This window comes from Idiotropiscis lumnitzeri, chromosome 14, assembly GCF_059441095.1.
Source record: "Idiotropiscis lumnitzeri isolate Australia: NSW breed Sydney's pygmy pipehorse chromosome 14, RoL_Ilum_1.0, whole genome shotgun sequence".
NCBI classification, from domain to species: domain Eukaryota; kingdom Metazoa; phylum Chordata; class Actinopteri; order Syngnathiformes; family Syngnathidae; genus Idiotropiscis; species Idiotropiscis lumnitzeri.
This window is the reverse complement of record NC_142404.1, coordinates 1,116,613-1,140,621: the sequence shown is the minus strand read 5'-3', so window position 1 is coordinate 1,140,621 and position 24,009 is coordinate 1,116,613. Positions and strand designations below refer to the sequence as shown.

At 41.8% G+C, this 24,009-nt stretch overlaps 1 protein-coding gene and 1 long non-coding RNA gene across 3 annotated transcripts in view; one reads left to right on the top strand and one right to left on the bottom strand.

Moving 5' to 3' along the window:
* LOC148323103 (uncharacterized) overlaps positions 1-13,348 on the bottom strand; it is a 32,665-nt gene extending 19,317 nt beyond the window's left edge. For both annotated transcript variants that reach the window (XR_015846442.1, XR_015846443.1), the window contains exon 1: positions 12,998-13,348. This is a non-coding gene — a long non-coding RNA (uncharacterized LOC148323103). The remainder of the gene's footprint in view (positions 1-12,997) is intronic.
* LOC148323101 (uncharacterized) overlaps positions 1-24,009 on the top strand; it is a 175,044-nt gene that overhangs the window by 17,866 nt on the left and 133,169 nt on the right. The window contains exon 3 of the mRNA XM_088315645.1: positions 19,114-19,339. Within this exon, the coding sequence (XP_088171771.1) occupies positions 19,288-19,339 (52 nt within the window). The 5' untranslated portion in view covers positions 19,114-19,287. The remainder of the gene's footprint in view (positions 1-19,113; positions 19,340-24,009) is intronic.

Below are 24,009 nucleotides of genomic sequence, written 5' to 3'. Positions count from 1 at the left end.
GTACTCACTCGGTTCTGGCTAGAGCCATTTGCATTGATGGCGGACATAGAAGGGATGTACCACCAAGTCTGAGTGTGCCCAGATGACGTAGATTTTCTTAGATTTTTATGGTGGCCAGGTGGGGACACCACAAAAGCCATTACAGACTACAGGATGACTGTACATTCGTTAGGCGCGACATCCTCTGCAAGCTGCGCCAGCTATGCCTTTAAAAGGACGGCTGAAGACAACAAGGAGAAGTTCTCTAAGGAAGCTATCGAAACAGTGGCGCACAATTTTTATGTGGATGACTGTTTAAAGTCGGTATCGACTGAAGCTCAAGCTACAAACTTATGTGAGGAGTTGACCTCCCTCTGTGTACAGGGGGGATTTAGACCTGCCAAATTGGCTTGTACCAGTCAGAAGGTGCTGGCACACATACCAGAAGTTGAACGTGCCACAGAAGTATTTTGATTTGGACAAAGAACGCTTACCCGTTGAACGAGCCCTTGGGGTTGGATGGAGCATTGAAGATGACTTTTTTGTGTTTCGTGTCTTCTTAAAGACAAAATCATCTACCAGAAAAGCTATCCTTTCCATTGTATCCTCAGTCTACGATCCGATTGTGTTCCTTGCTCCTTTCACATTTACCGCGAAGTACATTTTGCAGGAACTGTGCCAACTGAAGTGCGGCTGGGATGACCCAATACCCAAAGCCTTTGAGCTGAAATGGCAACAGTGGTTGGCGGGTTACAGCTAATGGAGAACTATAAAGGTGGAAAGGTGCATCAAGCCGAGAAACATCACAGAAATTACTACGGCCCAGCTCCATAGCTTCTGTGATGCAAGTGAGAAGGGTTATGGAGTTGTGACTTATCTCCGACTTACCACCCCTGATGGCGTTATACACACAGCATTCCTCTTCGGGAAAGCAAGAGTAGCACCCCTAAAGAGGATGACAATACCACGGCTGGAGTTGACTGCAGCCTTGCAGACTGTCAGGATTGATAAAATGCTGAAAATTGAGATGCAGATCCCACTAAAAACATCAACATTTTGGACAGACAGCACTTCTGTCCTGAAATATATAAGGAATGGCATGAGGAGATTCCATACATTTGTTGCCAATCGCGTTGGAGTAATCAGAGAGTCAACTGAGTGGACTCAGAGGCGATTACATTAACACTAAAGCCAACCCTGCAGACTGTGTCTCCCGTGTTATGACCGCCAAAGCTTTTTTGAAGCTAAATACCTGGGCTAAAGGACCTCTGTTCCTACTTCGTGCAGAGGAACACTGGCCACACGATCTCGTGGACATTGGGTCAATCCCCAAAGATGACCCCGAAATCCGGGACTGGAAGGCCACAGCCAATGTGATACTGACATCAGAACCAAATGCGACTCATGGGCTCTTTCATCATTTTTCAACGTGGGCCAAACTCCAAAGGACAATTGCATTGTAGCTGCGTTTAAAGACATTTTTACAAAGTTTGAAAATCAAAAGGAAGGAAATAACTATCACTGTTCAAACAAAAGAGAAAACCAAACAAAGCAAAAGCTCATGATAGAACTTGAGTTGAAGGCATTGAAAGATTCCATCCGAGCACATAAACTTGCCTTGGAAGACCTGAAGTCAGCAGAGATGGGTATTGTGCAGTTTTGTCAAGAACATATGCAGAGGAAATCAAGGCCTTAAAGCATATATGTCAAAGTCAAGGCCCGCGAGAGGAATTTATTTGGCCCTCAGGATGATATTAATTTATTATTAGAACCGGCCCGCAGGCCGCTGGTGTTTCATGGGCGCCAAAACTACATTTCCCATAATGCAACTGTGGCGTGCTGAATAGGAGATGGGAAGCATGCTGTGCAAGGCCGCCTCATTTCATTATTCATCAGCAGTGATTATCATAACCTCGCCTGCGTTGTGTGCGAGCAGCGTGGGTCACTTCCCACTCAGTGACGGTGTCTATGTCTGCCCTGTGACTGGCTGGCGACCAGTTCAGGGTGTAGTGCGCCTTTCACCCGTAGTCAGCTGGGATAGGCTCCTGCACCCTCCCGCGACCCTGTACAGGATAAGCGGTGTGGATAATGACATGATTATCATAACAGCAAGTGTCAACTTTCAGATACCCATCAAAAATGCAGCACATAGTTGTGTGAACAACTGTTTTCTTTAATGAAGCTGAACAAAACATCACACAGAAGTCGACTTACAGCTGAACACCTTCACTCAATCATGAGGGTATCCTCAGCTCAGAGCCTGACCCCAAACTTTGATGAACTTGTACTAAAGATGAGACACCACCAAGTATCATCCTGAGCCTCAAACAAGTGAACATCACTGCAATAACATATTTAGATTATTTTACTAAGTTAAAATAAAAAAAGTTAAATATAATTAAGATAAATATTAGTTTTCATTGCACATAAACTTAGAAGAAAGTGTTGTTTTTCTCTTATGAGTGGATTTTTGCACTTTATTTTGTTTTTACTCAGGCAGAGTTAACTCAGTTAAAGTTGAAAAGTTCAAGTTAAATATTTGTTTTCATTGCACGTGTGACTTTTCTTTGAAGAAAGTGTTGTTTTTCTGTTATTAGTGGCTGTTTGCACTTTATTTTGTTTCAATTCAATTGTTTTAAAAATATTTCAGTTGGGTGACTGATAAAAAGTAAATTTAGCCTACTTTTGACTTTTCATTTCCCTGAGAAAATAGACTGATGGTGATTTGAATAATACCGCTTCATTCATTTACTGTGCATGTTATAAGGATTTTATAAAGTTTCTTTTGTGCCTGTTGAAAATTAAAAATTATTGACAGAGCCATAACAAAATATTGCTTTATTTGTCCGATCCAATCATATAGTATTATACATGTTAGGTTTTCAGTACGTTCAATTAGGTCCACTTCACTATGTGTGATAATTTTTTTTTTTTTTTAATGAACATTCGATCAGTCCAGCCCTCGGCTTCTTGGCAATTTTTTAATTTGGCCCCCTGTCTATTTGACTTTGACACCCCTGCCTTAAAGGATCAAGTAGGAGCATCAAATGTCAAAGCTCAATTTTCAAGCTCGACCCACTGCCTAATAAAGGCATATTGAGAGTCGGAGGATGACTAAATAGGCTAGCAATGCCAGAAGGCATGAAGCACCCAATCCTTCTCCCAAAAGGACACCACATGTCAAGACTCTTGATGGAATATACTCACAGACAAGTAGGGCATAGTGGGAGGAACCACACGCTATCAGTCTTGAGACTGAAATATTGGATCCCCTGTGCCAAAGGTCATCAATGACTGTGTAGTATGCAGGAGGCTTAGAGGCAGTACTGGTGAGCTCAAGATGGCAGACTTACCAAAGGACAGGATTACTCCGGATCTGCCACCATTTACTAAAGTTGGAGTTGATTATTTTGGCCCCCTTGAGCTCAAGAGTGGTAGGAGCATAATGAAATTGTATGGAGTCCTCTTCACATGTTTGGCCAGCCGTGCAATACACCTTGAAGTGGCCCATTCGCTTGATACAGATTCTTTCATAAATGCCCTCAGACGTTTTGTCGACGAGGTCAAGTGAATGAACTTTGATCCGACAATGGGACTAATTTTGTCTCTGCTGAAAGAGAATTGAAGGAAGTGATTGGGGAGTGGAATCAGGATCATATCACCCAAGCCATGCAGCAAAAGGGCGTAAAGTGGACCTTCAATCCCATTGCCGCTTCCCACCATGGATGCGTGTGGGAAAAATTAATCAGGATGTTGAAAAGGACTTTGCTTTCAATTACAAGGCAGCAAATTCTGGATGATGAGAGCCTCGTCACCGTCATCTGTTAGGTGGAAGCCATCCTTATGTTTGCAATTCAATACGACATGCAATGGTCTTACAATAAAATAAGCAATCACTAATAGTACCTTCTGCCCATCTATACTGTGTATTCAAGAATGTGACGCTTAACATAGACTCCCAATCTTCTGTCATTAGTGACAATTACAGATAGGAAGGAAAAAATACAAAGTAAATAACTAGAAATACATAAATGAAAAAATAATAATAAAATATAATGGACAGAAAATAAGAAATATTAATAACAAAAAACTATTTACTATCTGAACGACTTTTAATCCCATTGTATATATATGTAGAAGAAAAAAAAGAAAGAAGAAAAGTAAATAAATACAAAAAAATCCAACCACAATGCATTGTACGATAGCAAAAAAACAACGAAAAAACACTTTACTAAGTGTAACTGATATGACCACGTTTAATATCCTTTGGCTACACGGTACCTTCAGATTACGCTTCAGTCCCAGAAAGGATGGTATGTAAGGTCTGTATGTAGGCCATGGCCTTGGCAGGATCTCAAAACTCTCGGCTCTCATTCTTAAAAGTAATTTAAAATCTAGCCGGGTAGAATAATCCAAAACGAACATCACGGTGTCCTTGCAAAGCACTCCGTGCGTCTGTAAATGTGGCTCATGCTTTTGCCACTCCATTGGTAAAGTCCGGAAAAATATAAATCCTTTTGCCATCATAAATCAGCGGTGCTCGCTCTCTAGCTCTTCTGAGGATGTCCATGGCGTTTCCATCTAAGTGGATTTTAGCGACAATCACCTGTGGTCTATCAACTCCTGGCTTACGGGGTGTGGATGTTCGATATGAGCGGTCAATTTTCACATCCTTGTCCAGCTGGAGAACTGTTTTAATAATTTTAGACACCTCATTTGGAGTACTGGAGCTTGGATATTCATTAATGCCCACAATGCGAATATTGCCCCACCTCATTCTTCCTTCCATATCCTTGTTCTTTTCCCGCAATGATTTTATCTCGCTCTGGAGCCCATTTACCATAGTCTTCAGCTCAGTTATTTCCTCCGACCAAGAAGACATGTCAACTTTCACCTCTTGGATGTCAGTTTCAACCCTTCAAACCGAGTGCTCATTACACTGGCAACATTAGCCATTTCGCCTTGCGTAGACTGGATCTCAGCTTTGAGAGTGGCGAAATCACCCGCCAAGGCATTTTTAAGTTCTTCTCTTATGATTTGCGTTATGTTGCTGCTTAGCGACGTTAATATCTCGAGTTTAACATCTTCTACCACGTCCGCCTTCGCCGCCGGTCTCTGAGAGATGCCATTATCTGTCTCGGCAGCTTGTAGTCTTGTGTTGGGCCTTTTCGGCTTATCGCTAGCGGCGTCGTACTTAAACCTCTGGAGTTCCTCCACCATGTGTAGAAAAATTAGCCACGGGATCCAGTCCGTTCACGTCCAAGGTCATTGAAACACAAATGTGGGCATCAAAGTAACAAAGAAAATGTCGATTTAAAGTGTGAAATGTCCGAAAGTCTGCAGGAGCATTGAAACACACAACCTTACACCATCCTAGCTCCACCCCCCCAAACTATCTGAATTCTGATTGGATAAAAACTCTAACCTAAAAATTAAACACTCGGATATAATATGACATCAATTTGAAGAATACAGGGTGACCCAAAAAAAATGGGCCCCAACTTTAATTAGGCCCCGTTTCTTAGTGTTTTGTCCGAATGAAATGAAACTTTGGTCAGAACTAGTTTATTATATTCAAAATATCACATCAAAACACTAAGGTCTTTGGCCTTTTTTTCTCCGTTCTACAGCATATGTTCTAGATGGCCTCCATTTAGCACCTCAAACCTGTCCCGAGATTGGCTGAAAGTGAACTTCGGAGGCCGACTGATCAGTCTCAAGACTGATTTTGAGTGGGCACCCCATAGCCCGGACCTAAGCCCCCCTGATTTTTTTCTTTGGGGTTATCTTAAGGACACAGTCTACAGAGGGAAACCCAAAATCATCACGGAACTCAAGAAAGCCATCAGGGAGGAGATGAGAGCCATTACCAATTCAGTCTGTAAGAACGTCATGGACAACTTCGTGCTGTGCCTCAAGAAATGCACGGAGCTAAACGGAGGCCATCTGGAACATATGCTGTAGAACGGAGAAAAAAGGCCAAAGACACTCGTGTTTTGATGTGATATTTTCAATATAATAAACTAGTTTTGACCAAAGTTTCATTTCATTCAGATAAAACACTAAGAAACGGGCCCTAATTAGAGCAGAGAACGCCTTGACCGTCCGCCACCAACTATCTTCTTCTTCTTTTCCTTTCGGCTTTTCCCTTCAGGGGTCGCCACAGCGAATCAGTTGCCTCCATCTAACCCTGTCCTCTGCATCCTCTGCTCACCCACCAACTATTTTCATGTACTCGTTAATTACATCCATAAACCTCTTTGGTCTTTCTCTAGGCCTCTTACCTGGCACTTGGAAACTCAGCATTCTTCTGCCAATATACTCTCTATCGGTTCTCTGGAGTTGTCCAACCTCTCTGACTTTATCTCCAAAGCCCCTAACATGTGCTGTCCCTCTGATGTACTCATTCCTGATACTATCCATCTTGGTCACTCCCATCTTAATCTCTGCCACGTCCAGCTCTGCCTCCTGTCTTTTCCTCAGTTGCACTGTCTCCAGACCAGACAACATTGTTGGTCTCACCACAGTTCTATAAATCTTTCCTTTCATTTTAGCTGAAACTCTTCTATCGCACATCACACCTGACACTTTTCTGCACCCGTTCCAACCTGCCCGCACACGCTTCTTCACTTCTTTTCCACACTCAACATTGCTCTTGACTGTAGACCCTAAATACTTAAACTCGTCCACCTTGTTGGTCTCATTTCCCTGTAAACTCACTCTTCCTCTTGGGTCCTTCTCATTTATACACAGAATCTCCATCTTGCTACGGCTAATCTTCATTCCCCTCCTTTCCAGGGCAAACCTCCAAGCCGCCAGCTTCTCCTCCACCAGTTCCCTGCTCTCGCTACAGATCACAATATCATCTGAAAACATCATAGTCCATAGAGATTCCTGTCTAACCTCGTCCGGCATCCTGTCCATTACTATAGCGAACAAGAAGGGACTCTGAGCTGATCCCTGAAGTAGTCACACCCTCACACCTACAGCACACCTCACCACTGTCTTACAGTCCTCCTACATGTCCTGCACCACTTGACCATACTTCTCTGCTACTCCAGACTTTCTCATACAAAACCACAGTTCCTCTCTGGGCACCCTGTTATAAGCTTTCTCCAGATCTACAAATACACAATGCAGCTCCATCTGACCTTCTCTGTACTTCTCGATCAGCATCCTCAAAGCAAATATTGCATCTGTTGTACTCTTTTTTTGGCACAAAACCATACTGCTGCTCACAAATGTTCACCTCTGGCCTCAGTCTAGCTTCCACCACTCTTTCCCACAGTTTCATTGTGTGGCTCATCAGCTTTATTCCTGTAGTTGCCACAACTCTGCACAAAATGGGCACCAGCACACTTCTCCTCCATTCCTCAGTCATGATGATGATGATGATTTTTATTCAACATACAAACAGAACAAAAATGAATATAGTCATAAATAAAATATTTAAAAGGAAAGAGGAAAAAAATAAATGTCATAAGCACATGTCTACATGTTCAATAGGGAGTAGGAAAAAGTAGAGAGTTTATCTAGTCCTACCCCCTGTTCTCAGTGCATTTTTACTTAATTTAAATTAATACAATAGATCGTCCATATAAAATCTAATAATATATAATGATACATTACACTCAATGTTATTCAGAATACAAATTTTACGATTTAGGCAATTTACTTACATTTGATTTATGTAGTTTTTTTGTACTTTGAACATATTTTTGAACACAAGTGATTTACACCTTTTCAGGTCCGTTTCAAAATCATTCCACAGAATAACACCTTTTACAGAAACACACCTATGCTTAATGTTTGTTCTTGGTTGTTTTATTTCTACAAACTTGTGCCCCTTAAGTTGTAACAACTATCTCTCATTGCGAACAGCTTCTGAGTATTGCAGAAGATCATGTTATGTACTTTATACATTATTTGCGCGATTTTAAATTCAACAAGATCATAAAATTTCATAGTGTTTAATTTGATAAATAATGGATTTGTAGGTTCATTACATTTTTGATCGAGTAATAATTCTGATTGCTTCTTTTTGCAGCTTGAAAAGAGCTAGAGTGTTGCTTTTATAGGCATTTCCCCATATTTCTACACAATAAGTCAGGTATGGTAATAATAGTGAACAATATAATGTGTATAGAGACTTCTTATTTAGTACACCCTATGTTTTATGTAAGATCCCAATAATTTTTGACATTTTATTTTTTACATTATCCATATGTGACTTCCAGGATAATTTGGCATGTCAGAAATCAGAAATCCCTTTATTGTCATTGTACAGTAAGCAATGAGATTAGAGAGCTCCCCCCTCCAGTGCAGTACAACAATATTTAATCAAATATATACACTAGATAAATAAAATAATAAATAATGAGAAGGAAAATAATACGTAATTGGATAAATAAAACACATTACGTTGCTGTTCTGCAAGGTAAGGGTGGTTGTGTGTGTGTGTGTGAGAGTTCAGAATGGAGATGCCTCTCGGAAAGAAACTGTTTTTCAGTCTATTAGTCTTTGATTTGATGCACCTGTAGCGTCTGCCAGAGGGCAACAAGTCAAACAGGTGTGAGTTCGGGTGAGTATTGTCTTTGACTATATTGAGAGCTCTGCTGAGGCACCGGGTGGTGTAGATGTCCGACAGGGAGGGGAGAGGGCAGTCAATAATCCTCTGCGCGCCGTTTTGACTGTCCTCTGGAGCCTCACTCAGTCTGCCTAAGTGCAGCTGCTGTACCAGGTGGAGACACAGTAGGTCAGCAGGCTCTCGATGGACGAGTGGTAGAAGGCCAGCAGCAACTTCCTGTCCAGGTTGAATTTCCTGAGGACTCTCAGGAAGTGCAGACGCTGGTGGACCTTCTTTACCACTGTTGTGGTGTTGTGTGTCCAAGAAAGGTCATCGGAGATCTGTACTCCCAGGAACTTGAACGTGTGGACCCTCTCCACACACACGCCTTCGATGCAGAGGGGGGGCGGCACCGTCTTGTTCCTCCTGAAGTCGATGATGATCTCCTTTGTTTTTGCAATGTTGAGTTGCAGTCTGTTGTCCTCGCACCAAGCCGTCAGTCTCTGGACCTCCTCTCTGTAGGCTGTCTGGTCACCTTCCGAGATCAGACTGACCACTGTCGTGTCGTCAGCAAACTTGACGATGGTGTTGTTACCGTGGGCCGGGCTGCAGTCGTAGGTGTAGAGGGCGTATAGGAGAGGGCTCAGCACGCATCCTTGAGGGGAACCGGTGCTCAGCGTACGGGTGGAGGACGTGTACGGGCCGAGCAACACTGTCTGGGGTCTGTTGGTCAGAAAGTCCTTAATCCAGATGCGTGTGAGGGCAGGGAGGCCGAGAATGTCCAATTTGGCGACGAGGATGTCCGGCATGATTGTGTTGAATGCCGAGCTGTAGTCCACAAAGAGCATCCTTGCATAGCTCTGCTGTTGTTCCAGGTGGCCCAGCACAACATGCAGAGCAGTGTTGATGGCGTCCTCAGTGGATCTGTTAGCCCGGTATGCAAACTGGTAGGGGTCCAGAGTGGGAGGAAAGCAGTCCCTGATGTGCTGGAGAACCAGCCTTTCGAAGCACTTCATGATGACTAGTGTGAGAGCAACAGGACGGTCGTCATTCAGTTGGACGGCGGGTGACTTTTTGGGGACAGGAATAATGGTGGACGTTTTCAAGCAGGAGGGGATGACTGCTTGAGCCAGGGAGCGGTTGAAGACCCTGCAGAAAACATGTGACAGTTGGTGGGCACATGCTCTGAGGACCTTGCCTGGTATTCCGTCGGGTCCAGTAGCTTTCCTGGGGTTGATAGCCAGGAGCGTGCGCCTCACATCGTGTTCCTCTACGGTGAGTGGGGGGGGGTTGAGGCATGAAGTGCGGGGGTGTGACGGTTGGGGCTAGTCAAAGCGAGCAAAAAAGCAGTTAAGCTCCTCTGCCAGCGATGCACTCGGGTCTACAGAGGTCGTGCTGCTGCCTCGGACCTAAACACCCAGAATACCCAGAATAAGACCATCGTGCGAATGGAAAATGCACTGGTTATTTGGATCCATGATTGTAGGGCGAAGAAAATCAGCCTGGATGCAAACATAATCCGAAGTAAGGCTAAATCTTTGTTTGATGCTATGGTGCCTGAGGGTGGTGACGACGACAACGTTCAAGATGAGGAAGAAGACGACGGCGACGAAGATGATCCTCTGCCTGGTACCTCAAGCCAGACTAGCCCACGACGACCACGTACGACTTTCGTTGCCAGCAAGGGCTGGTTTGATAGATTTAAGAGGCGAGTCGGACTAAAAAGTGTGTCGTTGTATGGAGAGGCAGCCTCTGCAGACGAAGCAGCAGCGAGGAATTATGTTGAGGATGTGTTTCCGGAAATTATAGAAGAAAATGGCTATGTCCCGGAGCAAGTCTTTAATATGGATGAAACAGGCCTCTTCTGGAAGAGGATGCCGTCCCGAACATTTCTTTTCAAGGAAGAACTTCTAAAGACAGGTTTCAAAGCTCACAAGGATCGAGTGACTCTGCTCATGTGTGGCAATGCTGCAGGATTCATGCTGAAGCCCGGCCTTATCTACAGGTCACAGAATCCTCGAGCATTGAAAAACAAGAACAAAGCCTTACTGCCAGTGTGCTGGATGTCCAATAAAAAGGCATGGATCACCAAGGCCCTCACACTTGATTGGTTCCTTAACTCTTTCATACCACAGGTAAAGCTTTACCTGGCTGAAAAGGGCCTGCCCTTTAAAGTGGTTCTCTTCATGGACTGTGCAGGAGGTCATGCAACTGATTTGCATTATGAATGGGTACAGGTGGAGTTCCTTCCCCCCAACACCACTTCCCTTTTACAGCCCATGGATCAGGGGGTTATTAGGGCCTTCAAAGCCCTCTACACTAAGTCAACAATGGAGGGTCTCATCTCCTCCTTTAAAGAGACAGACGACACCTTCAGCATCAAATCTCATTGGAAGGACTACACCATAGCTACGTGTCTGGCTAATATTCAGAATGCCCTAAAGGACATAAAAGAACAGACACTCATCTCCAGCTGGAAGAAATTGTGGCCAAACAAAATCACTCATGACTATGAGGGTTTCACGCCGAACGAAATCCATCACTCTGCCGTTGATGAGGCTGTCAGGCTGGCTGGTTGGTGCAGACTGAAGGCTTCTCGGATATGACGGCTGATGAAATTACAAATCTCATCGACTGCCACTCAAACCCACTGACAGAGGAGGACCTACAGGAAATGACCAAATCGGCGAGTGAGGAGGAAGACGAAGCTGAAGAAGGTGGCCTTACATTGCATAATTTACAGGGCCTCTTCAATGTTGCCAAAGACCTCCAAAAAAGGGCCAAAGAAATGGATGATAACATGGAAAGAGCCGTCGAATTCAGCAATCGTATTGATGACGTCATGGCTGTTTATAGGCGCATCTTCATCGACAAAAAAAAACAACGTTCACAACTCCCAATAACGATGTTTCTTACGCGCAAAAAAACAGCAGAAGATCCTCCTGCAGCCGCTACACCGCCTCCTGCATCCCTTACGCCACCTCCTATAGCCGCTACACCGCCTCCTGCATCCCTTACGCCACCTCCTATAGCCACTACGCCGCCTCCTGCAGCTTCTCCTGCATTGTCTGCGGCGTCATCCGAGGAGCAGTAAAGCTCTTCATGCCCCTGTGCAGTCATTCATCGTTATTACCTCATCGTACTGCACAGGTCTTTTCATCAACTACGCTTAGAAGAACTTATTGTAAGAGGTAAGTTAAATGTTGTTTTATTGTTTGATTGTTTAACACGAATCTCTCTCTCTCTACACCCATATTCTATATGGGATGGTACAATTTTATTCATGTACAGGTATTACTGTAATCTTAAACCCCCAGAAATAGAAATTATAAATGTTAATTTGTTGCGCAAAACGACGGACTAATTATGTTAGCTAATTGTAGTGTTTGCTTGTTTTTGAAAGCTGATAACGATAATTGGTTGTTTGTAAGTAAATTGTTCGGTAGAACAGTGTTCCAGACCCTCAATTGTTATTGTAAACAGACAACATATTTTACAGGTTTTTTTTGTTATAACATGAATTTCACTCTCTCTCTCTCTCTCTCTCTCTCTCTCTCTCTCTATATATATATATATATATATATATATATATATATATTCTTTTTTTTTTTTAAACATTTCTGAAGGTGCGCCGCTACTTCGCGGATTTTCAGTTTTCGCGGGTGGTCTCGGCCCCCATTAACCGCGATAACCGAGGTACTACAGTATTTGACCATGACTAGAGAGTGTTTTGCATGTGGACATATTATATTTTATTGTATTGCATTTTTGTAATTGTATATTTCTGTCAGTTTTTCACCCAAAAATTTTGTTCATCAGCGATGGATGTGAAAAATAAAAGCTGTTGAAGGTAAATTCGACAAGTCTTTCTGAATTTGGAAGAAAACCTTTCGGAGCAGTTACAAAACCCATCATGCTACATACACCAAACATAAATGTGTTAAATTTGACACATTTTAATATTGGTGACAAATTGTGCTGTCAGGCGATTAAAATATTTAAACATGATTAATCACATTTTTCATAGTTAACACTTAGTTAATCACACATTTTATTCATTTACTCTATATCTTTGCTGCTGTAACACTTCAAATTTCCCCATTGTGGGACTAATAAAGGACATCTTTATCTTTATCTTTAAATTAATAACAATATTAATTAATTATTAATTGTAAAAAAAATCCCTCCCATTTTTTGCATATTATGTATATAATTCAATATGTTATTGAATTGCAATACCTTTAATATATGAGAATTGATTTTTTTGTTTTTATGCAAATACTTTTTTTTTATTGAAAAGACAAAGCATTGGATTTGACTCACACAAACAAAGTCACATAAAACAGCCTCGCAACAGCCTTTCTAAGGGATCAAATATGAGTAATATAAGAAATCTAAAATGCCAACAAACTGCAAATGAAATGGGTCACAATAATGGCCTGTCATACCTACGTAGTTGTAGTTACTGAGAGAAGTCCAGTAATCACCGGTGAGCGCGACTGCTTCCGCCTTCTCCGCTTCCTGCAAGTCTTGAATATGGGATGCAACAGTGTATCTCGAGGACAATTCGTAAGTGCAGTCGTTGGACGCAATGCGAAGTATTTCAGCCAGAACTTCGTCCTCCATGATGCTAACACGCAGTGGCTACCCACTTAGCCATGGCTTCGGTGAGTCTCTTTTTAGTTGACCCATCCACCGGTTTCTGACACAAATTATCCATGGATGCCTGGGGTTGATAAGGGGCTGGAGAATTGGCATCAGCGGTGTGCTTACTGCAGTCAGGCCAGCCTCCACTCGTGCATACTTGAGTTTCACAGCTTTTATTTTGAAGGTGGCCATCAACAAGCGCTTTTGGCACATTACCGTAATGCACCGTGTTGCACAGTATTGAAAATAAGAATGGCGGCTGGCTTGACTGCAGTGTGTGCTTGGCCATCAAATGGTGTTTTAAACTGGACGTGCCGGGATGGTAGTTGAGTTCACGATGGCAATACATGCAAATGACTTTACTCTTATCAATGACATAATTAGGTAACTTTTAAAAAAACCTTGCCCATCAGAATTGAATTTGCGTCATTTTTACCACTCCCATGATGCTTTTAGTTCTATAAACCCGCGTAAACGGTGGTATGACAACTGTTTTTGATAATTTCATGGAATATGTCACTTTTAAATTTGTCTGAACAAGCAAAAAATTTGTTCATTAGTTGCATTTATAGAACACCTGGTCCAGCATTGATCAATTTAATATGAAGCTTTTTGAATTGTATGAAAAAAACAACGACAAGGTGATTGTTCTTTTTGTGATGATTTCAATTTTGATTTGTTGAAATCAATCAATCATTCCAATGATTTTAAAACCTGGTAGAAAAACTAAGAAGAGTGCAACATTGCCAATGTTTATATAACTTGTGGAAGATAAAACATGGATTATTAGTGACCGTGTGACCATTTACCAGTTTGTGTATCGCAAGCAAATTCCAATGCATTTTTTCTTTATACAAGGAAACCATAATTGAATTTATAAATGTGCACCTTTTTACTTTAAAATAAATACAACATAATACAATACTATACAACTTCATGCATATAGCTCAATTCCCAACAGCTGGAGCTGTTACAAAGCACTTTACATACGGTGCAATACAAATTATTAGAACACAAATTAAAACACGTCTTAATATTATTTATACTTAAAAATGTTATTGTTTTGTTCCCCCCAAAAATAATCAATTAAATTATTGTGGTTTCAATTATTACTAAAATTATGATCATTTTATTTTTCATAATGGCACAACCCTATTTGGAGTTACATACGATTGCAACATACTTCGTAGAGGTCTCTAAAAAAAAAGGAACGTGTATGACTCTGATGTAAATTATTTATGTCTGGATTAGGGTCTGAGTTAACCTCCGTTCACAAATAACTTCATTGTTAAATCTTACTATTACAAATACAACACCATTACCTGTCACCTACGATCAGGAGTACAGAGAATTTACTCAGGGTTTTGTGTACTGGTGTCAAAAGAACTGCCTCCAAATTAACGCTGTGAAATCCAAAGAGCTGGTAATGAATTTTTGCAGACATCGGCAGTCTCCACCTGTATCAGTGAATATCCAGTGAACAAATGTAAAGAGAGCCTCAACTTCTGTGTTCATCTGAGCGATAAACTGGACTGGAGCGACAACACATTATCTCTATAGGAAGGGTCAGAGCAGACTCTTCCTACTCAGGAGGCTGAGGTCCTTTGGGGTTCACGGGACACTCCTCAGGAACTTTTATGACTCGGTGGTTGCACCGGTCATATTCTATGGAGTGGTCTCCTGGGCAGGCGGCGTCTCGGGCCGGGACAAAAAGAGGATGGACAAACTTGTGAGGAGGGCCAGCTCTGTCTTGGGCTGCTCTTTGGACTCTGTAGATGCAGTGGGGGGCAGGAGGGTGATGGCTAAACTGTCATCAATGCTAGATAACCCATCCCACCCCCTCCAGGGATTTTCTAACCGCACAGCAGAAAAGATGGACACGTATGATTAAGAAACATTTGACTTGATATAAATCCACTCTATTCATACATTCTTATAGCTTGTCTAACATGAGATAGATGCAGACGGTATGCTCCTTTTGTATCACAAGACAGACAGCAGAAGTCAAGTCTTTCTCTTTGTTTGAAAATTGGCTTCAACGACTACCCATCTGTGAATTTTTTTTTTTACATTATTTACTTTAGTATATTGAAATAGCCAAGTATATATGTAAATGAAAAAATACTAATCAGACACCTAATTTTTGTATGTTTGTCAATGAAGTCAAGCAATATCCAGGAGATTCAGGGAGAATGAGGCTGGGATCAGGGCATTAGGCTACAAGTTAGGCTTAACCCAGGGTGTCAAACAACTGCCCGTGGGTCGGATCAGGCCCACAAACGGGTTTAATCTGGCCCGTGAGATGATTATGCAAAGTATAAAACATTTTAATTAAACTGCTGTTCCAATTGTGTCCACTGGATGGCACAATAGCAATTGCATACCATACTGTTAGCATTATATGCTTTGTCAACCTCATACCCCAATATGTCGTTGCCAAAAAAGATAAAAGTGGACATAAAGTGCAAGAAAAATGGTCGTCCTCCTATTTTTTCACAGACGTGAATGGGAAAGCATAATGTTTGCTGTGTTTACATGTTGCAGTGCTGAAAGAATATAAGCTTTGTCGCCACTATATTAGTGTTCATGCCGACAAATATGACAACTTTCAAGGACAGCAGAGAAAACAGAAGATGGATGAACTGTTGTCTGGTCTGAAGAAACAGCAGTCTGTTATTACTCACAGCCAAGACACCAGTGACGGTGCGGTGAAAGCTAGCTAAAAATAAAACGCAGTGGTTTCAAAACCATTTAGTGCAGTGTTGTTTTTGGCAGGGGTGGCACGGTGGCTCGACTGGTTAGCACGATGGCCTCACAGTGAGAGACAGCATCGGTCGTGGGTTCAATGCCGGCTCCGGCCATCCTGAGTTGAGTTTGCATGTTCTCCACGTACCTGCGTGGGTTTCCTCCGGGTATTCCGGTTTCCTCCCACATTCTAAAAACATGGCAGGTCGATTGAACACTGTAAATTACCCCCATGTATGAGTGTGAGCGCAGATGGTTGTTCGTCTCTGTGTGCCCTGGAATTGGCTGGCAACCAGTTCAGGGTGTCCCCCGCCTACTGCCCGAAGATAGCTGGGATAGGCTCCAGCACCCCCCGCGACCCTAGTGAGGAGTACAGAAAATGGATTGGATGGATGGATGTTTTTGGCAAGCATTTTAGATTTAGTCTTAGTCTTAGGCATTTGGATGAAAATGCTTTTTAATTTTCGTCAGATTTGCTCATTCCTATTCATGATAGTTTTAGTCGAGTTTTAGTTGACAAAAACTCAAAAACGTTTGTCTAGTTTTTGTAAATTTATTAGGCCAAAACTCCAAAAGGTTTTAGTCCATTTTAGTTTAAAAAAGGCATTAAAAATTTCCACCCAATAGCAAAGACTTGATGCACTATTAAATATTATGCATTACAAACAGATAACGTAACAGTGCAATCAATAAGCCGAGAAACAAAACGCTTTATTTGGCAACTATTGTGACTTTATTTCACTTACCGCAACATAAAATAAAAATGTTTTAACAACACAGACTTGTAGTAGACTTGTTCTGTAGTACAGTAGCACAAGTACAAACTATTAACCATATGACTTGTTTACTTGTACCATCTTGCGGAAGTTGCCTTGCCTTTACTGTCGCCATGGTCGGTCAAAGGAACGCGTGTCAGTGTGTATGGCGGAGACGAATGACCGCAGATATGTTCGTGCGACACTAGTATTTGTGACAGGGCATGCGCGGCGCATGCGCCTTGTGTGCTGTCCCGGTGGTGGGCGTGCCCAAATGAAGGATAGGTTGCACCAGCATTACATTTTTTGAAAGACAGATTACATGTACAATAGGAAGGGATGTCATAAATTTTGGACATCTGACGAAATCTGACGAACCTCACGCTAACAATTTTGTCCCATCTCGTTTCGTCAACGAAAATTTCATGTACGTCACGTTAGAGCTGGGCGATATGACCTAAAATGAATATTGCGATAAATTGAGCAATTTAAATAAATAAATAAATGCACGATAAATTCCCCCCGTGGACCAAAATCAAAATAAATGCAGGAAATGCATATTAACTGCTTTTTTTTTATTGACCAACTGGTACACGTTACTTTCAATGTTTTATTGACCAACTGGTACACGTTACTTTCAATGAAAAATAAAAGTACAAAAATCATTAACATTCCAAATAGCTTGCTTTGCATGACTTGAACAATGTCACAAAGAACAGGAAAAAACGGTACCTCTCACAAAATCTTTTTCTGCAAATAGATTGCGCCGAGATGCTGTAATGCCATTTGCAAAGGCCTAGATTTGTGTAAAGGTATCTTGTAAACAACATAAATAATGCCATGTGCAAAGGAGCTAGTCACCTGTAAACAAAATGCTAAATAAAATGAAAAAAATTGTCAATGGAATGCCAATGCCAAAGAAACAAGTGTGCTTCATCAGGAAAATGTGCCGTCTCGAGTACTCTTGTGCACAGTCGCCACTTGTCGTCTATGTAATGCACATTCAGGCTCAAACAGGGATCCATGTTGCGACTCGACCACAAGTCGGATGTGGACGCAAAATGCTTGACATGTCTACGCTCCCGTCCCGATGTTGTCCATATCGGGATGTGCGGTTTGCGACAAATATTTTCGTACCTCTTGTCGGCTACTTTCATGAGGCGTTTAAATCCTGTGGTCTCCACTGTAGCCAGAGGAGCTATATCTTTAGCTATGTGCTCTGAGACGTTCTCTCGTATGGTGTCGCCCTCGTTATGGGCTGTTGTCACTTGTCAAACCTTGCTTCTCACTTTAAACTTTTTGCACAAGCCCCAAGTCAACAGCATGGTTGTGTTGTGGGTGGTGAAAAAGAAAAGGTTGGACCTGCTGTTTCGGGTGCTTACGACACACTTTGTAGTTCATGTTCTTTTTCTCAAACATCATCTTTATGGAACCCAAAACATTTCCAAACGACAGATGTCGAATTTCTTTTCGGGACAAGCGCGACAGGAACAATTTCAACTAATGTTACTTCGTCTTCGGCCATGTCAGCCGCTTCTGGATTTGAATCGCCAGCTACGAACGCGTCTTCTGTTTACTTTCATGTTCAGATGGGTGGAGTCACATGACTACACGCGCTGGAGCTGTCTTAAAGGGGCATGAACATCGCCGCAGACAGAAAATACTTTTCTTTTTCTTTTTTTTTTTTTAGACACCAAATTTACCGACATGGGCAAAATGATGTCGGTCATCATAATACATCTCGATAATGGTAAATTTTTGGTTTATCGCCCAGCCCTACGTCACGTCATCTTTTCGTCATCTAATAACATCGTTTTGCTCGTCATTGTCTCGTTATCGTCATGAAAAAAAGGGCCGTTAACAAAATATTTTCGTCATCATCATTGACGAAGACAACACTGATTTAGTGAGGGTAAATTCATAAAAATATGCATGGTGAATCATCGGAGATTGTGTGCCCTGAAAAGCAATAAGCTTTTGCAAATAGCCTGACAAGAAACACCATCGCAGACAGGATTTCCCATTTTTTAGTGCATTCGGACTGCCAGTTAAAGAACAATTGCCTTTTCTGTTGCAAATGATGAAAGCACGGGCATTGCAGATGTTGCACATTTGGCCATTTTTGGAGTTGATGACACAATGACGGTCCTCACTTTAACTCTTGTGGTTGGCTTGCACATTGGAATGGATGCAAAATCATTTATTGCATGTTATTTGTAACCATGAAATCAAAATGCCGCAGATTAAGATGTTGCAAACTACAGGGCTCTGTATGCTAGTGAGCACACAGCACATCAATTACTACGTTTCAATTACATGTTGTCTTTTCCATGACAAATGTTTCGTTGGCACTTCATATATAGTATAAATAAAGACTGATTTCCCTTATTTATTTCTGCTATTTTAATATGATTCTTTTAGGAATTGAAAGCTGGAACATCGGAAGAACGAAAGGCCTCCAGTATCGAAGTGGTTTCTGTGATAGAGGAAGACCTTCCCACTGTTAAGACACCAAACACAATAAACATCATATCCTTGGGTATCTTAAATACTGGTTCACTTTCTGACAACTTCAGAAATCCTGCAGACTCTCAAATGGCATCATGTCCAACCATGCCAGTCACCAAGGTTCAGCCATTTATGAATGGTAAGTACTAATCCAGTGGCAAAGAATACCAAAATATTTGTACATTGTTAAATGTACCACCCACTGGGTGAATGACAGCTGGGTGGAGTTCCTCAATGCACTGGATGTTTTAATCTGTTCTGGTTGGCACGGTGCCTCTAGATGGCAAAAGGTGGGTGGTCCCCCACTTAAAAAAAGTAATCAGGAAGTCATCATTTCTCCGAGTAAATTTTCAGTTTCAATTTTGAGGTAGGCTTCATTAGGCAATGATCTTTAACCCTCACCCAACCGCACGTTAAAATATACGTGTGAACTGGCTGGAATGAGTATAATTTCCACTAATCTGAGAAAATAATCTTCAAGAAAATCTTGTAAATCTAGGTATCTGTATCAAGAGGACCCAGTTGAGGTTTCTTAGGCACCTGGTCAGGATTGCTTCTGGAAGCTTTTGTGGTGAGGTGTTTTGTCCATGCCCCCCTTGGACGAGACCCAGAGGAACACTGCAAGGCTTGAAATGTTTTTTGTTTATTCGCAGAGCAGTTTTGTGAATCAATTGCTTAATTTGAGGAGCGACTTTACAATTCTTTGGGCAATTTGGGAAGTTTGTTTTGCAGGTTAATCCTAGGGAACTCAAGCAAGGGTTTCATTAATTAATAAAAAAAATATCTTTATATTAGCAACAGTTTTTATTATTATTAAATTATTAAATTCACAATCTATGGTAGCAAAGCATTTTCTTATTTAGGAGCAAAGCTATAATAATAAAAACAAAAAGATATGATCTACTGTTGTGTAATTTTGAGAACAGTCAAAATCAAAACTCAGGACTGAATTGTAAAAGAAAACAAATAAAATGGCAAAAAAATCCTAGCAGAAAATTACTGATATTGTAAATATTTTATATCATAAGAATGCAATTTTAACCTTACAAGCCAGTGTTCGTTGCCAACCTACGGCGCTGCGTTCATTTCGAGTTCAGAATCTGTATAGCGAGTAAATTTTCAAAGAGTTCATACACTTACTAATTTGCCTATTTTACAGTTCCAAGTTGAATGTTCTCCACTTTAACATGGTCCGGCCAGATGTCTGTGAAAAGTGGACTTGATTACCCAAGCACTTAATTCCGGTGATAAACGAAGCTCACTCTTAGGTATGATTAGCAATCGGCATGGCTTCTCCCTTCATTAGAATGCTACTTTTCAGAAATGTAGCTTATTCGCTGGCACAGAGGTGATGAATACTGAGCTCAGAGCAACTCAGTAACGTGTTTAGCCGCAGCAGTAGCTTGCTGAAGCTTGTTGCTAGCTAGCAGTTGCAGCATAAGTAGAACTAGCTGTGCCACAACCTCTGCCGATCCAGGGTGGGTGATTTGAGCGACACAGCACCGCAAAGCTTTTTTTGATGTCTTGGAGGTTGATTCTCAGTGTTGAAATTCAGTGTGATTTAATGACGCACGAAATGCTATTTGCCTCACAAACTACGATGCGAGAAAACTGTTTCTCAGCTGGTCAGGGAATGTCTCAGAATTTACTTGAAGAGCTGGACAAAGTTGTGGTCGGTCTATCTGCTAAAGCCTACCCCACTGAACGGTGGACTATTGTGAGTGTTTGAGAAGGCAACGAATATTGCTTCCTCATCAGGGTTCATGCAGGGTCGCAAATGGTCACTAAAGGGCCGCCATATGTGCGCATGCACTTTTCTTAAAATAAAAAAAAAAAAACACAAACTTTTGCCATATTGGTGAATATTTTTGCGAACATTTGCAACAGTGAATCCTGACAAATTCTTACATGAACCTGCAATATTCTACCTTCAACATCAATCGTAATTGTTCACCCCTAGGTGGAATAGGGCTTTAGAAACAGAATCACTTTTATTGGACAAGTATGTAAAACGCACAAGGAACTTGTCTCCAGCAGTATGAGCTACACTAGTATTATAGTAACAAGGAACTATGATAAACAAAGACGTGAAATACAAGTATAGAAAGTGTTTCCGTAATGTAAGGGTATCATTGTGCAGTAGTATGACAGCTGTGCAACAATTTGGAGAGTCGTCCGACAAGAGATAAAATGATCAGTGGTGCTACCACCCTTACCATGCAGAACAGCATCGTGATGTGTTTTTATATACCCTATTCAGTATTATTTTCCATTGCACTCTCTTATTTATCTAATTTATATATTTGTCTGTATTATTGTTGTATTGCCCTGGAGAGGGGAGCTCTCTAATCTCGTTGCACTCTTGAGTACAATGACAATAAAGGGATTTCTATTTCTAATTCTAATTCTAATTCTAATTCTATACTTGCAATATTATGATGGTTGTGAATATGATATTGACAATCGTTACATGGCGATAGGGAAGAAGCTATTTGAATGTCTGCTGGGTTTGGTGTACATGGTTCGATAAAGATAAAGATGTCCTTTATTAGTCCCACAATGGGGAAATTTGAGGTGTTACAGCAGCAAAGATATGTTGCCGTTAATGTATAACATTAGCAGCAGACATTCATAAAAAGCATGCAAATATACACAGTATAAATGTAGCTAAGTGTAAGGAAACACTCCTAATGCCTGTCCATTATACAGAGGGGGAAATGCTGTAATGATAAAAACTACTGCGGCCACAAAGGGAGAGGACGTCACTTTCGGCGCGACAGGACGTCACTTTCGGCGCGACATCTTTTCCTCCGCTTTTATCCACCGGGCGAGTAAACGCAACTATGGTTTCGTGCACCACCACATGCAACACTTGCACCTTTCTCATGGAAAGACTCTCCCTGCTAGAGGGACGTGTCCGCCAGCTAGAGCAGAGTAATGTGGTAAGCGTAAACGTGGCGGACACGACTGTTAGCACGGGTTGTAGCCAACCTGCTAGTCTGTTTAGCATTGGCCGTAAACGGCTTGCTAATCGCGGTGAGCCTGTTAAGACACATAGCAGTTCCATTCCACCTCGGTCTCATGGCTCCCGCACCTTAGTGATAGGTGACTCCATTACCCGCAACATTAAGCTTGAAAATCCAGCCACAGTAATGTGTATTCCTGGGGCCAGAGCACCCGACATAGAAGCTAATCTTATGGAGCTAGCGCGCAAGACACCTATACACCAGCGCTGTGCAAACAACGCTAGCTATTCAGATATAGTGATACACGTTGGCTCCAATGACACTAGGATGAAGCAATCAGAGATCACAAAGAAAAACATAGCAAGGACTTGTGATCTCGCCAGAAAGATGAGTCGGCATCGAGTAATTGTCTCTGGCCCCTTGCCTGCGAGAGGCAATGATGAGAGGTTTAGTAGATTATTCTCGCTAAATAAGTGGCTGGCTAGTTTTTGTAGTGAGCACGGACTGCAGTTTATAGATAACTGGCCTTCTTTCTGGGGCCGACCCGACCTGCTGAGGATGGACGGCCTTCACCCTAACTGGGAAGGCGCCATCACTCTTTCTAGAAACATAGATTATTGTTTGAGCCTTCCATGACTATTCATATTAGAGCAGGTCGGGCTGCAGGCGAATAGTGAGCCTGTAAGGAAGGGTATGGAGTCTGTAAGGCTAGAGCTAACTAGCGCTATGCTAGACTTAGACAACACACATAGCTTTTCTTCTAGATTTGAGCGCTACACACCATACGCTGGTAGATCTCATACTGATATAATTTCTACTGAGGTGGCAATACATGATGGGTTTAAGCATTCCTCCTCGGTCGGTTTTATTGACGACGAGCCGTTCTCTCAAAATAATAGCACTCGAAAGCTGGTAAATAACTATCGGATTCCGACCGTCAGAATTTCTCGCCGCGTTTATAGTCGCTCGAGGTACAATCCGGGACCTAGGCAAGGCAATCTCCTTAATATTATGACCAGGAGTCCTGTTGCGCGGAATAACTTAGATAGACCTATTTTACTGAAACTCGGTTTTTTAAATATTAGATCGCTTTCATCGAAAGCCTTGTTAGTTAATGACCTTATTAGAGACCATAATCTTAACATGATTGGTCTTTGCGAGACCTGGTTAAAACCAAATCAGTTTTTACCGCTAAATGAGGCTTCGCCTCCAAACTTCGTGAGCTCGCATGTTGCGCGCCCTCAAAAGAAAGGCGGGGGTGTAGCCCTCATTTCCGAATCTAACCTAAAACTTAGTCCTCGTTTTAGCAATTCCTTTAAAACATTTGAAGTTCTCATTATGCGATCCTCAGCCGAGCTGCCGTTTTATCTTGCCGTTCTTTATCGTCCACCTGGCTCTTACTCCGGCTTTTTAGATGAATTTTCTGAATTCGTAGCTGATTTAGTAACTCATGCGGATAATATACTTATCATGGGCGACTTCAACATTCATATGAATCTCCCGTCGGAACCACTTACGGTAGCGTTTCGGACAATCATTGATATGTTTGGTTTCACGCAAATAATAAATGAAGCAACGCATATAAATGGCAATACGCTAGATTTGGTATTAACCCGAGGCTTAGCATCTTCAAAAATAATTGTATTACCATATACCAGTGCTATATCTGACCATTACTTTATCAAATTTGAAGTCTTGGCTCACTGTCATCGTTCTGACCATAATCAAAATTATAGCAGCCGTAACATTAGCTCCTCAACCATCGTTGCGCTCTCTGAGCTACTCCCTTTAGCAACTGCTTCGTTTCCTAATTATATTGGTACGATTGATGATCTCACAAACA